The sequence below is a fragment of the Aethalodelphis obliquidens genome, unplaced genomic scaffold (assembly GCF_003676395.1).
Source record: "Aethalodelphis obliquidens isolate GAN/ISIS:26980383/991018 unplaced genomic scaffold, ASM367639v1 scaffold1, whole genome shotgun sequence".
Taxonomy (NCBI): Eukaryota; Metazoa; Chordata; class Mammalia; order Artiodactyla; family Delphinidae; genus Aethalodelphis; species Aethalodelphis obliquidens.
Window position 1 is genome coordinate 5,914,826 of NW_020837945.1, and position 18,537 is coordinate 5,933,362.

The following is an 18,537-nucleotide window of genomic DNA, read 5'->3' on the forward strand; positions in this document are numbered from 1 at the left end:
TTTACTCAGTTTCCTTCTACTTATATTTTAATCCATGTTTATTTTAACTAGGAGTGTCTGATGAATTATATCAAATATCTTCTTGGTATTTATGGACACAATCTTACAGTTTTTCTCCATCAATAAGTTCATGTAATGAACTACTTTGATAGAAAAAATTCTGCTCTAATTTGGTGTATTACCTTTAATTCATTGCTGGATACAGTTTGCTAATATATTATTTAGACTTCCCATCTGAATTCGTAACAGAAATTGATCTAGGTATAACTGAAAGTTTTCTAAGTAATATATCAACTGGTCAGGGATTTCATCTATTTCATATGTCTGTTCAAGTTATATATAGTCAAATTACATATAAATGTATTCAAGTTGTATATATTCAAATTATATATAAATTGTATTCATATATGCACACAGAGGCACACAGACACACACTTTCTCTTTTGTATTAAATTAATCTTGTTTTTTCTTTTTATTGATTCACTACCTACTCTTTTTTTTCTATTTTCCTAATTTTATAAGTTGAATATTTATTTTACTAAGTTTTTACCCTTCTCCTTTAATTATAAGAATATTTAAAGTTAACAATTTTCCTCTGTATAGAGATTTGGCTGTATATTGGGGTTTGTGCATGAAATAATATCTTTTGCTTATTATTTGATGACTTGTAATATCAGTTTTGTTTTCCCTTGGATATGGAGTTATTTGAAATGGCATATATTTATTTCTTAAGTTTTTATGATATTTCTCTTCCAGATTGTAATTCTATACTTGGGATAAAAATGTATCCTGTAAAATCATCCCTTTTTGAAATTTATGAAAGTTTCCTTTGTGACCAAGAACGTAATAGATTTGGAAATTGTTTAATAAGTGTAAGAGAAGAATACATTCTATTAATATCTATCTAATATATTCTTATTCTTGTGTGTATACATATATCTATACATATCTATTAAATTGTTTGCTGTCACAGAAGACCCCAAGTAATCAAAATAATCTTAAGAAGGAAAGACAAAACTGGAAGTATTATGCTCCCTAGTTTCAAACTATACTACAAAGCTACAAAATCAAAACTGTATGGTACTGGCACAAAAACAGACATACAGTTTGATAGAACAGAATAGGGACACTGAAAATAAACCCACACATTTAGGGTCACTTAACCTATGACAAAGGAGGCAAGAATACACAATAAGGAAAAAAAAAGTGTCTTCAATAAATGGTGTTGGGAAAACTGGAAAGCTACATGGAAAAGAATCAAACTGGACTACTTTCTCATACCATATACAAAAATAAACTCAGGGCTTCCCTGGTGGCACAGTGGTTGAGAGTCTGCCTGCTGATGCAGGGGACACAGGTTCGTGCCCCGGTCTAGGAAGATCCCACATGCCGCGGAGCAGCTAGGCCCGTGAGCCATGGCTGCTGAGCCTGCATGTCCGGAGCCTGTGCTCCACAACAGGAGAGGCCACAACAGTGAGAGGCCAGCATACCGCAAAAAATAAATAAATAAATAAAATAAACTCAAAATAGATTAAAGACTTAAATGTAAGACCTGAAACCATAAAACTTCTAGAAGAAAACATAAGCGGTATGCTCTTTGACATCAGTCTTAGCAATATTTTTTTGGATCTGTCTCCTCAGACAAGGGAAACAAAAGTAAAATAAATAAACTGAACTACATCAAACTAAAAGACTTTTGCACAGCAAAGGAAACTATCAACAAAACAAAAAGGCTGCCTACCGAATTAAAGAAGATATTGCAAATACTACATCTGATAAGGGATTAATATCCAAATATACAAAGAACTCATATAGGGAATTCAGTGGTTAGGACTCCACTCTTCCACTGCAGGGGGCATGGGTTCGATCTCTGGTCGGGGAACTATTGATAAGATCCCACAATCCACATGGCATGGCCAAAAAATAAAAATTAAAAAAACCCATGGGCTTCCCTGGTGGCTCAGTGGTTAAGAATCTGCCTGCCAATGCAGGGGACATGGGTTCGAGCCCTGGTCTGGGAAGATCCCACATGCCGCAGAGCAATGAAGCCCGTGTGTCACAACTACTGAGCCCATATGCCACAACTACTGAAGCCCACACACCTAGAGCCTGTGCTCCACAACAAGAGAACACCACAATGAGAAGCCCACACACCACAATGAAGAGTAGCCCCCGCTTGACACAACCAGGGAAAAGCTCACATGCAGCAACGAAGACCCGACACAGCCAAAAATAAAATAAATTAAATAAAATAAATTTATTTCTTTAAAAAGTTAAAAAAATATATAACTCAACATAAAAAAATGTTAAATGGGCAGAGGACCTGAATAGACATTTTTCCAAAGAAGACATACAGATGGGCAACAGGCACATAAAAAGATGTTCAACATCACTAATCATCATGGAAATGAAAATCAAAACCACAATGAGATATCACCTCTTACGTGTCAGAATGGCTATTATCAAAAAGACAACAAATAACAAGCATTGGTGAGGATATGGAGAAAAGAGAATCCTCATGCACTGATTGATAAAAATGTAGATTGGTGCAACTACTAGAGGAGACATTATGGAGATTCCTCAAAAAATTAAAGGTAGAACTGCCACACAATCCATCTACTGCACTCCTGGGTATTTATCTGAAGAAAATGAAAACACTAATCTGAAAAAATATATGCCCCAATGTTCATCGCAACATTATTTACAATAGCCAAGGTATGGTAGCCACCTCAGTGCCCATCAATAGATGAGTGGATAAAGAAGATGTGGCATATATATATATATGGAATATTACACAGCCTTATAAAAGAATGGAATTTGCAACAACATGGATGGACCTAGAGGGTATTATGCTAAGTGAAATAAGTCAGAAAGAGAAAGACAAATACTGTACGATTTCGCTTAAATGTGGAATCTAAACAAAGCAAATGAACAAACATAACCAAACAGAAACAGAGTCATAAATACAGAGTGGTTGCCAGAGTGGAAGGAGATGGAGGGAGGAAAGAAATAGGTGAGGGAGATTAAGAGATACGAACTTTCAGTTACAAAATAAATGTCACTGTTATGAAATGTACAATATGGGGAATACAGTCAATAATTCTGTAATATCTTTGTATGGTGACAGATGGTAACTAGACTTATGGTGGCCATTTTGAAATGTACAGAAATATTAAATCATTATGTTGTATACCGGGAACTAACATAGTGTTGTTGGTCAGTTATACTTCAAAAACAAACAAACGCATAGAAAAAAGTCTGTGGTTACCAGAGGCAGCGTGTGGGGAGAGGGGAATTGGATGAGGTAGACAAAAGGTACAAATTTCCAGTTACAAGATAAATAAGTACCAGGGATGTACTGTACAACATGATAAATATAATTATCACTGCTCTGTGTTATATATGAAAGCTGTCAAGAGAGCAAATCCTAAGAGTTCTCACACAAAGAAAAAAATTTTTTTTCTAATTCTTTCATTTTGTGTCTGTACAGGATGATGGATGGTCACTAAACTTCATTTCATGATATATGTAAGTCAAATCATTATGCTGTATACCTTAAACTGCAGCGCTGTATATATACAGTGCTGCAGTTATATCTCAATAAAGCTAGAAGAAAAATTTTTAATTTTTAAACTTTTAAAAATTAAATTGGCTGATTACATTTGGTTTTTTTGCTGTAAATTGTGCCTGATATGTAATAAGTAAAATATATTAATGGAAAGGTATGTTTTTAACAAGTTTTCATTGTACGTCTAGGAGTTTCTGATTTATGAATTTGACTGCCATGTAGTATGATCCATAAAGATCCATGACTACTATATTTTCTTTATAGATTTTTACAATTTCTCATAATATCTCTTTTACCTAGTTAATGCTTTTGGTCTTGAATTCCTCTATATCTAATATTATTAATGTCACTCCAGCTTTCTTTTTGTTTGTTTATGCCCTTCATTTCCAGTTTTCTTTGAATTATTGTTTTATTGTTATAAATAACATATGTCTCAATCTATGTTAAAATCTAATACCACTGACAACTCCAATTCCAGTGTAGGCAAGTAATATCCTATAAACTCTCTAACAAATAATGACTATAAACTCTGGGTGAATTTTTTTAAATAAATTTTCTTTAAAACAGAAGAAAAGGAAAAACAAGAGGAAAATGAACCAAAGTAAGAAGATTCAAGAGGAAGTTGACTTAAAAGATGAGAATGACTTGCACACTCAGGTTCACAGCTGCATTATTCACAACAGCCAAGAGGTGGAAACAATTCAAATATCATCAGTGGATGAATGGATGAGCATACATACAATGGAATACTATTCAGCCTTAAAAAAGAAGGAAAGGAAATCCTGACACATGCTACAACATAGATGAACCCTGAGTACATTATGCTAAGTGAAAGAAGCCAGTCACAAAAATACAATACTGTTTGATTTCACTTATATGAGGAATCAAAAATCGAAAAATTCATAGAAACAGAAAGTAAAATAGTGGTTACCAGGGACTGGAAATAGGGAGAAATGAGGAGTTGTACGAGTATAGAGTTTCAGTTTTACAAAATGAAAAAGTTCTGGAGATCTTTTGCACAACAATGTAAATATACTTAACACTACTGAACAGTAAGGTTTTTGAAAAATGGTTTAAAAAAAAGTGAGAATGGCACTGGGTGAGTTGCTGTTCTCAGAGCTTAAGCCTGAGAAAAAGCAAATCTTGTGAGAGACATAAAACCACAACAGTAAACCCACAGGTTTTTTGCCTGAAAAATCCAAAAAAACAGAATTCAGGGCACCCACAGCCCCTAGAAAATGAGGATAGAATCCTGGACAGGTGAGAGGCAGATGGAGGGAGCCCCAAATTCTGTTTATAAACTCTGTCAAAATCTCCAGCTGAGCCCAGAACAATGTGTGTATGGGACTGGTTTCAGCTAAAGAAAAAAGAGCTCAACTCAGATTTAAGCTGCTACTAGAAACATAGAGTTTGCAGTTTGAGTAGGACAAAGTAAATGCCTACTGAAACAAACAAACAAAAAATCAACATTTTTCAGAGGAATGTAACAAAATACAGTCTGCACAACACAACCTTCACTATCTCCAAGTATCCAAAACACTTGAAGTATAAAGAACAGGAAAATGTGACCCATCCTCAAAAGAAAAAACAATAAATAGAGACCAATCCAGAAAGAACCCAGATGTTGGAATTAGCAGACAAAACTTTAAAGCAGCTATTATAACTGTGCTCAAAGATGTAAAGGAAAATATGCATACGATGCTGAAACAATTAGAAATCTCAGCAGAGAAATAAAAACTATAAAAATCAAACAAGTGGGACATTCTATAACAGAAAAAATACAATATCTGAAATTTAAAACTCACTAGACTGGATGCAGAATGAAGATGACAGAAGAAAAAATAAGTGAACTTAAAGGTAGGTCAACAGAAATTATCCAATTTGAAGACCAGAGAGAAACAAGATTTTTAAAAAATAAAAAAAGCTTCAGGGAAATATGGGATAATGACAAAAGACTTATCATATGTAATTAGAGTGTCAGAAGGGGAGATGAAAAAAATGGGGCAGAAATAATATCTAAAAATATAATGGCTGAAAACTTCCTAAATGTGGTAAAAGACATATATACTTACAGATTCCAGAATCTCAGCAAATCCCAATAAGGATAAACAGAAAGAAAACTATGCCCAGGTACACCATAATCAAACAGCTGAAAACCAAAGATGAAGAGAAAATCTTGAAAGCTACCACAGAAAAATGACATATTATATACAGGGAACAAGGATTCAAGTAATCTTCATGTCTCATTAGAAACAATGAAGACCAGAAGACAGAAAGAAACAACATATTTAAAGTGTCAAAAAATTGTCTAAGTAAATGTAAAAGGTTAGATTTACTCTTTTAAAAAAAATACATAGGATTGTTCAATGCAAAAATTATAATACTGTATAGTTGAGGTGATGATATACAAAAATGTAATATACATGATACATACAGCACAAAGGATGGGGGATGGTAAATGGATATATATGATTGCAATGTTTGTTCATAGTATAAAGTGTTATAAGATTAACTATAGACCATGAAATATTAAGAATGTACACTACAATCACTAGAGCAACCAAAAATAGTTTTGCATTACAAAAAAAATGGAAGAAGTATCGCTAAAAAGCCAAAAAATAAATTAAAAGGGAATTCTAAAGTACATCCAAATAACCCAAAACAAAGCAAGAGCACATAAAATAGAGGAATAAAAGGAGAGGGGACAAATAAAAAACAAGTAGTAAAATGATAAATCTAAACACAATTAATTCAACGATTACTTAAATATTAATAAACTAAATGGTCCAGTTGACAACAGAGATTGTCAGAATGAATAAAAAATGCACAAGATCCAATTCTATGTTGTCTACATGGGTAAGTTGAAAGTAAATGGATGGAAAAAGATATACCATGCAAACAGTAAGCATAAGAAGTCTGGAACATCTTTTTAAAACAGCTTTTTTTTTTAATCATTATATACAGATAAAAAGACAAAGAGTATTACCAGGGATTTTAAAAAGATATTTGATAATAATAAAAGGGTCAATTCATTAGAAAGTCATAATCATAAATATGATTGTGCTTTTAAAACGTATGAAGCATAAATTAGCCAGATTAAAGGGCAGAACAGACAATTCACATAACTGGAGATCTAACACCTCTTTCTCATCAACTGTACAGCAACTATTCAAGAATCCAGGCTAGGAAATTTCAGGCTCTCCAAATTTTTTAGAACAACTGATAGAGTTGGTTTGATTCTTTCTACCATATTAATTCACTAGAGCTCGTCTGTCTTCTCTCATGTTTTTCCTTCCCTTCATTTTGCTGACTTAAGTTTGTCTCCATTCTGTTTTCCTCAGCTCTGCCCCCGTTCTGCTAATCTAGATGTTCTGAAATGCTTTTCTATTTCACTATTGCTTACCTTTCTGTTCATAAAACTCACAGTTCTCTCTTAATAAATCACAGTTACATAATATGAACGATCCCCAACAAAATGATTTACCTCCCCTGCCCCCCACTGAGCCCAGACCTTCAGAACATTGGTATTTCCCTGCTTTTCTCCATATCCCCAAACCAGAATGGATATTCTCACATACGTCATTGTTCCCATATGGCCTTCCACAACTCCTGGCTATTTCTGAGGTTGTTTAAAATTCCTGACGTCACTATTTTGACAAGGTTTTCCTTTACAGAAGTGGTTCTCAGCTTTAGGAGCACATTAAAGTCCCCTGGGGCCTCCCCGCCCAGAGATTTCCATTCAGCCCATCTTGGCTACGGCCCTGGCATCTCCTGGTACTAACAGCTCCCCTGGTGCTTCTGCTGTGCATCTAGGGCTGAGGCCGACTGCCAGGGTCAGCCTGCTCCAGGTTTCTCGGGGGCCTGCCCCGCCCCCAACCCAGCTCACACTCACCGCTTCTCCCAGGGAAGACCCCTCTGTGGGCCACCGCCGGGACTAAGGGCAGGATGGAGGTGGGGTGAGAGGGGTTCAGCTGCCAGGCTGCTCCAAATCACTGCCCAGGGCCCCTCCTGCAGTGCGAATGCCCCATCTGGGCCTGCAGGGCCCTGAGAGCTGAGCCCACCTTGGCCAACACCAGGGCTCGGTTCCTCCTTCAAAGCAGCCCTTTCTGCTTTCCATCTTCCAGGGACTCTTGCCTAGTTTCTGGTCCTCAGACAGCACCCTCTGGTTTTCCTGCCCAGTCAGGAGACGAGGGGCTGGAGGGGAGGCTGCAGCATCACCTTCAAGTGGAGAGCCCTCTGCTCTCTCTTAGTCATGAGTTCTCTTCTCCTGCTCGTCACGCTTTTTTTTTCTCCTCACGCTTTTTATTTATTTATTTTTGCAGTAGGGCCTTGTTGGTTATCCATTTTATTTTTTTTTAATTTTTTTTTACTGTGCTAAAAGTCACATAATCTAAAACATACTATTTTAACCATATTTAACTGTACATTTCAGTGGCACTAAGTACTTCACATTGTTGTGCAACTCTCACCATCAACCATCTCCCAAATGTTTCACCTTCCTAAACGGAAACTCTGTCCCCATTAAACACTAATTCCCGTTCCCTCTCCCCCCCCCCCCCTCCCCCTGCCCCTGGCATCTACCGATGTACTTTCTGACTATGAATTTGACTATTCTAGGTACCTCGTATAAGTGGAATCAAACAGTATTTGTCTGCACCTAATGTATACTGGAACGCATTTGAACACATATATTACATTTTAATATATTTCCGGCAAACAGATTGTACTTTCCTTTTTTGCCCCTGTGCTATTCAGTAGGCCCTCACCAGCCATCTACTTCATACATAGGAGTGTACATACGTCAATCCCAATCTCCCAATCCATCCCACCTCCCCCACTTGGTGTCCATACGTTAGTTCTCTACATCTGTGTCTCTATTTCTGCTTTGCAAATAGGTTCATCTGTACCATTTTTCTAAATTCCACATATATGTGTTAATACACGATATTTGTTTTTCTCTTCCTGACTTACTTCGCTCTGTATGACAGTCTCTAAGTCCATCCACGTCTCTGCAAATGGCACAATTTCATTCCTTTTTATGGCTGAGTAATATTCCATTGTATATATGTACCACATCTTCTTTATCCATTCCATTCCTCTGTTGATGGACGGTTATCCATTTTAAATACAGTAGTGTGTACATGTCAATCCCAAACTCCCAATCTATCCCTCCCCCCGACAATTCTCCCCAGTAACCATAAGTTCATTCTCTAAGTCTGTGAGTTTCTTTCTATTTTGTAAATAAGTTCAATTGTATCATTTTTTTTTAGATTCCACATATAAGCAATAGCATACGACATTTGTCTTTCTCTGTCTTACTTAACTTCACCTAGTATGATAATCTTCGCTCTTTCTGGAACTACTCTTGTTCATGTCCTAGGTCTCCTGTGGCTGACTTCCAGGCTCTGGCTTTCCCAAACGATTTCTATTTCTTTGCATTTTATTTTGTGTTGGAGGTATTTCCTCCTGTTGATCTTGAACCACACGTGGGTCTCAATGGCATCCACTCCACCGCTCATCTTGCAGTTTTAAATTAGGAAATTTCAGAATGTCTGTTTCTGCTCCAAATTCATGTCTTGTACAGTCCTCACCAAATGTTTCTGTCTCCCTCTCCTTCTTCCTTTCACGCTCCTTCCTTTGAAGGCACCTGGATCCTCTGTTCAGTCTGGTCTTCCTCCTTCAGGTTACTGGGAAACCCTGCACTTATTGAAATATTTTTGCCGTGACTCAAAATTGCTTTCAACGGAAGCTCACTAGTCACACCAGAAAATGAGGATCAAAACTTTTAATCACAGGTCATTTGGGGCCCCAAATTACATTATCCAGACATAGTATCTGCACCTTCGTCACCAGACTTGGATGCATCCTAAGAGAGAATCCATCTTCTGCTAGAGGATGGGACCATGACCCCATCAGACGATTGGAACCCTCTTGAGCAATGTCAGTGTCACTGTGGGAAATGTCAGAACATCCTGGGGTGGCTGCTGTGACGACGGTCCCCACTGGGATGTTCAGATTCTGATACTGAATAGTCACACCCTGACAGCATTCTGTAAACGTGATGCTTTGTCATTGTGATGACTGTACGTACCTCTACCAGTTACGGGAAAATCTATTTACATATATACATATATATAACTGGATATTTTCCATTGGTGTCTTAATAATATTCCCCTGACTAAAATAACATATAGAAGACGTTGGTCCTAGTGGTTCCTTCCATGATATTTGACAATGATGGTATAGGTTATCAATCCTAACTTTAGTTATTTGCTTTAAATGTTAACTCGATCATCTTTTACTTCTTTAATTTCCATTTAGCATGATCCAGGGTAGTAATTTTCAATTAGAGATTCCCATCATATACTGTAGTGGAATAACTGAGGACGTGGAAAGGAGACGTGACCCATGAGCCCCTCCCCGCCCCAGCAAACTGGGGGCTGGCGAATAAGCCAGAACTGCAAACAGTCCTGATTGCTTTGAGCGCCCCCCCCGGCAAACCGGGGTCCTGCGAAGAAGCATTGAGTGCTTTGGGCACTGATCCATGAGATGTCCTCAGTATAATCAGAGTGGTGGGAACGCAAGGAAGTGTCCTTGTGCTACTTCAGTATAATCAGAATAATGGTGGGAACTTTGTGCTGCTTTTGCGCTCAAGGACGAAGCACGGCAGGTGCTCACGAAAGCCAATTATCGCTTGTATAATTAATAAAAACATAGGTCGCTGCTTTGGCACTTCTGAAATGTTAAGAAAACAAGTCTTAAAATGTAAACCTAGATAATGCTTTAATAGAAGCTACCACAGCAGGACAGACGGCGCTGTTTTGCCCGAGCGAGCGGCAGCCCTCTACTGCTGTGCTTCGGCACAATTCATCGCGTGTGATGAGCTTACTTTCAGTCCTGTCGTAAGATAAACTACAACAATATACTCATGTAGTTTTACTAATATATAGTTGTTCAGGATCTACTCCAGACCGACTGAATCTCATTACTTGATATTCTTGATATATTCCTACCATATATGGTAAGAATATGCTTGTCATTCATAGCATATTGCATGGTACATATGCTTGGTATATTCACAGTATAGTTCTCTGGATAATTTTGTTGTATCAAGATTTTTCCTCTATTCATCCATTTTTATAGACAAGATAGAATGATTGCTGTTGTCTTTGAAAATAGACTTAGTGATTACATTTATATTTTGCCTAAAACTTTTTTGGAGTGACTTTATTACTTCATTTTGCATGCCACAGAAACAGCCTATAATTTTTTTTTTTTTTTTTTTTTTTTTTTGCGGTAAGCGGGCCTCTCACTGTTGTGGCCTTTCCCATTGCGGAGCTCAGGCTCAGCGGCCATGGCTCATGGGCCCAGCCGCTCCGCAGCATGTGGGATCTTCCCGGACCGGGGCACGAACCTGTGTCCCCTGCATCGGCAGGCGGACTCTCAACCACTGCGCCACCAGGGAAGCCCACAACCTATAATTTTTTAACCTATCACTAAGTACTTTTTGAGGTAACATTGATTTATAACATTGTATAAGTTTCGTGTATACATTATATTTCTACTTCTGTATATCCTACAACGTGCTCACCACCAAAAATTTAGTTTCCATCCATCACTATACAGTTGATCACCTTTACCCGTATCGCCCTCTCCCTCACCCACCCCCTCTGGTGACCACTACTCTGTTCTCTGTATCTATGTGTTTGGTTCTGTTTGTTCATTTATTTTGTTTGTTTGTTTATTTGTTCATTAGATTTTTATGTTGCGCATATTGAGTGAAATCATACAGTATTTGTCTTTTTCCATCTAATTTATTTCACTTCTCATAATACCTTCAAGGTCCATCCACGTTGTCACAAATGGCAAGATTTCGTCTTTTTATGGCTGAATAGTATTCCAGTGTGTGAGTGCATGTGTGTGTGTGTGTGTGTGTGTGTGTGTATCACATCTTCTTTATCCATTCATCTCTTGATGGGCACCTAGGTTGCTTCCATATCTAAGCTATTGTAAATAATGCCACAATAAACATCAAGGTGCATATATCTTTTAGAATTTGAATTCCTTTTTGAGGAATCGCCATACTGTCTTCCATAGTGGCTTCACCAACTTACATTCCCACCAAGTGTATAAGGGTTCCCTTTTCTCCAAATCCTCCTCAACACTTTTTACTTGTTGTCTTTTTGTTGACAGCCCTACTGACAGGTGCGAAGTGATATCTCCTTGTGGTTTTGATTCACATTTCCCTGATGATTAGTGATGTTGAGCATCTTTTCACGCAACTGTTGGCCATCTGTATGTCTTCTTTGGAAAAATGTCTATTCAGGTTCTCTGCCCACTTTTAATTGGGTTTATTGTTTTTCTGATGTCAAATTATATGAGTTCTTTGTATATTTTGGATATTAATCCCTTGTCAGATACATTGTTTGCAAATATCTTCTCCCATTCAGTAGGTGGGAGAAGAAGTAGACTTTTTGTTTTGTTGATCTCTTCCTTTGCTGTGCAAAAGCTTTTTAGTTTGATGTCATTCAGTTTGTTTATTTTTGCTTTTGTTTCCCTTGCCTGAGGAGAAAGATCCAAAAAAATACTGCTAGACCAATGTCAAACAGTGTACTACCTACGTTTTCTTCCAGAAGTTTCACGGTTTCAGGTCTTACATTCAAGTCTCTAATCCATTTTAAGTTAACTTTGGTGTATGGTGTGAGATGGTTGTCTGATTTCAATTTTTTTACACCTTACTGTCCAATTGTCCCAATAACATTTAACGAAGAGTCTATCCTTTCACAATTTTATGTTCTTTGCTCTTTTGTCTTTTCTATCCCTGAGAGTTTCGGATTAGCAGATGCAAACTATTATATTTAGAATGGATAGCACAGGGAACTATATCCAATATCTGGGGATAAACCGTAATGGAAAAGAATATAAAAAAAGAATGTCTATATGTGTATAACTGAGTCACTTTGCTGTACAGCAGAGATTGCCACCACACTGTAAATCAGCTATACTTCAATAAGAAAAACAAAATAAAATAATGATGCTCATTGAAGCAGATATGACCAGATGCCTGTGAAGAACTGAGGTTGATTTTATGGAGGCAATGCTTACTTACAAAGCTCTCTTGGGAGAACTGACCTGGTACTTGGCCTGGTACAGCCTGCCTAAGAAAACTGTTCTACAAGCAATAATGCTGCTTGTAATGCTTAATATCATTTTATAAGCATACATTTTCTCCATAATAGTCAAGAGTATCTATTTTTAGCTTGAACAAGATTGATTTCCTTGCTGACACTTCTCCACCATATTGTTTGCTACAAAACGATACTTGACAAATAATACCGCTTCCATAAATCATCAAGTGTCTGTCTTCCCAAAGGATACTTGAAGGACTTTGCCCCAAGTACACACCAACCCCTATAAACCCGAGCAATGCTGACAGCACCAAAGGTTCTAGCATGGACTGTGCTGCTAATTAGTGGAGTATCTTTGTGCAAATCACCTAAACTTCTCGGGCTTCGAGTTCCTCCTTTGTGAAGAGAAGGCTCTGAACTGGATGTTAAGTCCCTCTAGGCTGAGCTCTATAATTCCATGGCCGTCCCTTTCTTCTACTTAGCCAAAAAGAATTTCACGCAATAGGACAAAACCTAAACACAAACCAGGGTGAGATCTAAAATCTGAGATTAGGTAATATTTTTAATGGGACAAGATGACGCAGAGCAGAGGGTGAGATAGAATTACATATATTAGGGTGGCTGTGTCTAAAACGTAATGAGAAAAGCAATTTGCAGAAAATTCCAAAAAAACATGATACTAATTAAGCATTAAAAATACAAAACAACACATGTACTGCTTGTGGAGATGAATACATAGTTTTATATATAGTCTTAAAATACCCATGATGTTAGTGGCCCCTAAGGAGCGAGGGAAACAAGGATGGGGAGAGAAACAAAGTGAGCTCATTGTTTCTCTGTAATGTGTGAGTTCTTTAACTAAAACAAATATGATATCACCTTCACTTTGGCGAGGCATATCTATGAATATTTGCTAAATGAGTCCTTAACTTAGTGGTTGTTAAACAGGAGTGTGCATCAGAATCAACCAAAGAGCTTTTTAAAAATGAAGGTCGGGCTTCCCTGGTGGCGCAGTGGTTGAGAGTCCGCCTGCCGATGCGGGGGACACGGATTCGTGCCCCGGTCCGGGAAGATCCCACGTGCCGCGGAGCGGCTGGGCCCGTGAGCCATGGCTGCTGAGCCTGCGCGTCCGGAGCCTGTGCTCCACAACGGGAGAGGCCACAACAGTGAGAGGCCCGCGTACCGCTAAAAAAAAAAAAAAAAAAAAAAAAGAAGGTCCCTGACCCTCTCCCCTTATAATTCAGGGTCAGTAGGTCTGAAGCAGAACTCAAGCATCTTAATTTTTTAAAAACTGTCCAAGTGATTCTTCTGCAGAGCAGCCTATAATACAATACTAATATTTAAGATAAAATTAAACAAAAGATACAAATGGTCATAACAGCATTATTCATAATAGTCCCAAAGTGGAAACAACCCAAATGTCCGTCAACTGATGAATCAATAAATAAAATATGGTCTATTCATACAATGGAATATCATTCTGCCATAAAAAGAAAAGAAGTACTGACACATACTACTACATAGATGAATCTTGACAGCATTATGCTAAGTGAAAGAACCAGAAGCAAAGAACAAAATATTGTATGATTAGTCCAGGAGGCCCAGCAGTCAAATAAGAGGAATTTCAAAAAGAGCAAAGAAAAGAAAATGGAAACTAATGGGAAAAGAATGACCACAGAAAGAGTACCTCCAACATCTTCCAGAACTGAACGACATGACTTTCCAGATTGAAAAAAGGCCCAGCAAGTGCCCAGCATAAACAAGGAAGAAAAGACCATTCCAAGCAGCTCATCATACACCTTCAAAGCAAAAGAGAGGAACCTAAAGTCTCCCAGGAATGAGAAAAACAAAAACAGACACAAATACAGGGTCAGTAGACAGACTGGCACCAGGTTTCTCAACAACAGCCCTGGAAACTACTAAGAATATGGACCCGCAGCTTTCCAGTCCTGAGCAGAAGTGATGTCTGGCCTGGAGCTCTGCACCTCAGCACACAGAAAAGTCATCCATGAGGGGTGAAGGCAGGACCTACCATTTTCTGTAATAACACTTGTAATAACCCTTGACGTTTTCAAAATTATACACATATTAATTGGATAAAAATTAAATTTTAATATTCAAAAAACAGTCTTTTCAAGAGAAATGAAGATATGCATTGGGGTACAAAGATCCACTTAAGATAAAAACTCCTCACGGTACAGTCCCTCTTCAGAGCACAACAGAACCAGAAACCAAATTGTAAAATAGAATCTGATGGTCCTAAAATCAAGGAGGTTAAACCGTCTCATTGCTGATTCAATCCATCAGCAATTCTTACCAATTCTTCCTCCAAAACAGATACTAAAATCATCCACTTCTGTACTGTTCTATCCCCACCACCCTAGTCCACGCCACCATGACATCTCATCCGTTTTACTACAGTAATTTGTACCACTTCAATCCATTCATCCCATTGTAGCCAAAAAGAGTTCTAGACAAGGAAATAAAATTACTCCTCTGCTTAAAACCCTTACAATGTCTTAACGGCCCTAGACTCCAGAGCACTGCTGTGGCCCATGGGCTGCCCACCTGCTGCTCCCACCTCCCATGGTGCCCCTTCCCTCTTCACTTCGGCAACTCAGGACTCAGCGCAGTCATGGCAGGTCTTAGGAGTCTCCAAGCCCTTTCCTGCCTCAGGGCCTTTGCATTTGCTCTTACCTTTGCCTGGAACACTCTTCCCTCCACCCTTCCTGTCCTTCTTCAAGACCCAAGTGACCTGAGTGTCCCCACCAAGAAATATACCTTAACAGTAAGGTACCATCTCTTAAACATAATAGCTAAACTAACGTGACCCAGTTAACAAACTCCTATACCAAATAAAAAATATCAAATTGCATATAACAGCTTTTAGCACTTTTTTAAATGGTTAATAACGTGTATGAGATATGTTGCATTTAAGTTGACCAAAGCCAGAAAGGTATTTCATTAAAAGGGAAATATCTTTATTTCTCTGTATAGAACCATTATCCCCTTATAGAACATTAACCAACTGTAAAATCTACATGTTACCATTTGGAGAAGGAATTCGTGTTACACCTGCATGTGTTAACCTAAGCACTAAGAGACCTCAGGTGTCATTACCTGAAGAATGTGGACACATGGAAGACAGCACATCCACATGCCTCTGAGACACACCCATCTCTATAAGGTAGGATTTTTAGTTGTGTCTCCTATGGTGAGAATTAATTGGGACTCAGTCATCACAAATCTCTTTTGAAATGAAGCTGGGCATAAACAGATTAGTTAAGAAATAAATGAATTAGACAAATGTGTGCTTGTCTTGTATCTATGGAGAGTCATGTATGAGATGCTTGGTAGAGGTGAGGAATGCAGTGAAGGTAAGGAATAAAACCAGGTGATCTCTGGGGCTTCCCTGGTGGCGCAGTGGTAGAGAGTCCGCCTGCTGATGCAGGGGACACGGGTTCGTGCCCCAGTCCAGGAAGATCCCACATGCTGCGGAGCGGCTGGGCCCGTGAGCCATGGCCGCTGGGCCTGCGCATCCAGAGCCTGTGCTCCACAACGGGAGAGGCCACAACAGTGAGAGGCCCCCGTACCGCAAAAAAAAAAACAGAAAAAAAACAGGTGATCTCCACCAGACATTCAAATTCATGGTATTTGCTTTATTAGCATAATTCTTTATTTAATTGATATAATTATACATAATGAAAGATGAAACAACACCAGAGGGGAAAAGAAACCTGATGAAATTTATCTTGTTCTTGAGTCTAGATCTTACTTTTTCCCTCCTCATCAGAAAAAAAAAGGAAAATTCAATTCATTTCCAATAGAAATAATTAATATAGGAGTACATATCATTATAAAATTAACTAACATAAGCTGTCATGAGAAATTCATAACAAAATAATTTCATAGACACCACCTGAGAATTTATACTTTTACATATTTAATTAACACACTTAAGATTATTGAATGCAATGATATTTCTTAGGTATTGTAAAGCTTACTATAACAAGGTGTAAACAGAGCAAAAATAATAAAAGCATAGTTTTGAAACATGCTTTAGTAGAAACCATGCATTATCTCTATGCATAAGACTTCATCAGAATAAGAAGTGTATTAAAATCATGTTAATTTAAAGATCATCACTTATTAAACAGTGTTGGTGCTGATTTTATCCTCACTTCTTATGACCTATATTGGACCCCAAGGGGGTGTTCAAGCTTACCTTTGAGCCTGGAGGGGGAGCCAAGCCAAGGAAGGAATAAATAATATTCTCTTCTTTTGCAGAGAAGAAAGAGTCAAAATCCTTGAAGCAAAGAAAAAGAATGATTAAACCCAGTGCACACTTGTGAGCCAGTATATTGACCTAAGTTAATATTTTTTATTTATTAGTCATTAAGTGAGGAGCTAACACAAAATGTTATCCCCATTTGCTTTACCAAAATGATCAAGCCCAAATTTAGGAAATTGAAGCATGAAGTTTACACTTGTTTTTACACACCTTCATTGTGCCTATTACAGTACAGTGAGAACACACACACACACACACACACACACACACACACAAATTGTTCCTGCTCAGGAATTGCTGACAACACGCAAACATACATACTGAGGAAGAACCTAGGGGCAGGACAGGAATAAAGCAGACGTTGAGAATGGACTTGAGGACACGGGGACGGGGAAGGGTAAGCTGGGACGAAGTGAGAGAGTGGCATGGACATATATACACTACCAAATGTAAAATAGATAGCTAGTGGGAAACAGCCGTATAGCACAGGGAGATCAGCTCGGTGCTTTGTGACCACCTAGAGGGGTGGGATAGGGAAGGTGAGAGGGAGACGCAACAAGGAGGAGATATGGGGATATACGTATATATATAGCTGATTCACTTTGCTATAAAGCAGAAATTAACACACCATTGTAAAGCAATTATACTCCAATAAAGATGTGAAAAAGAAACATACATAGTGGAAGGCTTCTCTAAAAGTTTCACATCTTTAGCTGTTTCCTTATAATTTGACCCTATGGATTTGGACCCTAATCAGGGTCCAAACAACACAGGACTAAAACAATTAAACCAACACAGGATTTCTCTGCTGTTATTATAGTAGCTTCTAAGGGCCCAGACCTGTCTCAGGCCCTTCTGATATCAGGAGCCACAAGATTACAGAGGGTTTAGAAAGGTGCTTGTTTTGCCAAAATGGGAAAAACTGCACAGCGATCTGAAACCTGGTAGCTGACAGGAACCGGAAGGTCAGTGAAACTCCACCCCTATGTCAGACCACATCCAGGCCAGTGCTTCACCAGGTGGGTCCAGCCCTAAACCAACTCTCCAGTAGTGTAGTTGTCAATAACTCGGAAGAGTTTCACTTTTTAGCATTAAACATAAAAGATACTCCCTGGCCACTTTCTTACTGCCAATCTTTGTCATTGGGGCTGTGATGTAATTTCAACTGTGTTGCCAAAAGGCTCAGAAGGTACAGGGTTAGTCTGGCCTGAACTGAACAGGACACTCAAACCAACGTGGTCATGTTATTACCTACCCTCCTCTTACATGTGTTAAGAGCATAAAACCAAAGACAGGCCACCTATATTGGGAAGAAAATGTTATGTACTTCTCATGTATTTATCTTAGCCTAAGATTTATTTTCCTACCTGTAGCCCTGATTCTCTCAGTGATTAATTTTCTTCTTTCGTACTGAAGGTGTTTTTGTAAACTGCCTCAAATCTTAGCTGAGGGAAATATAGCATGGTAAGCGATTCTTTGGTATCAGAAATTCTCACTAATTCCCAGAGCACATACTTACTAGGTGGTTGTTAAAGATTACATGATAGAAT

The 18,537-nt window shown here is 38.2% G+C and overlaps 1 protein-coding gene across 1 annotated transcript in view; it reads right to left on the reverse strand.

Moving 5' to 3' along the window:
• Positions 1-18,537, reverse strand: part of SH3BGR (SH3 domain binding glutamate rich protein) — a 64,399-nt gene that overhangs the window by 24,394 nt on the left and 21,468 nt on the right. The window contains exon 3 of the mRNA XM_027094439.1: positions 16,922-17,002. Within this exon, the coding sequence (XP_026950240.1) occupies positions 16,922-17,002 (81 nt within the window). The remainder of the gene's footprint in view (positions 1-16,921; positions 17,003-18,537) is intronic.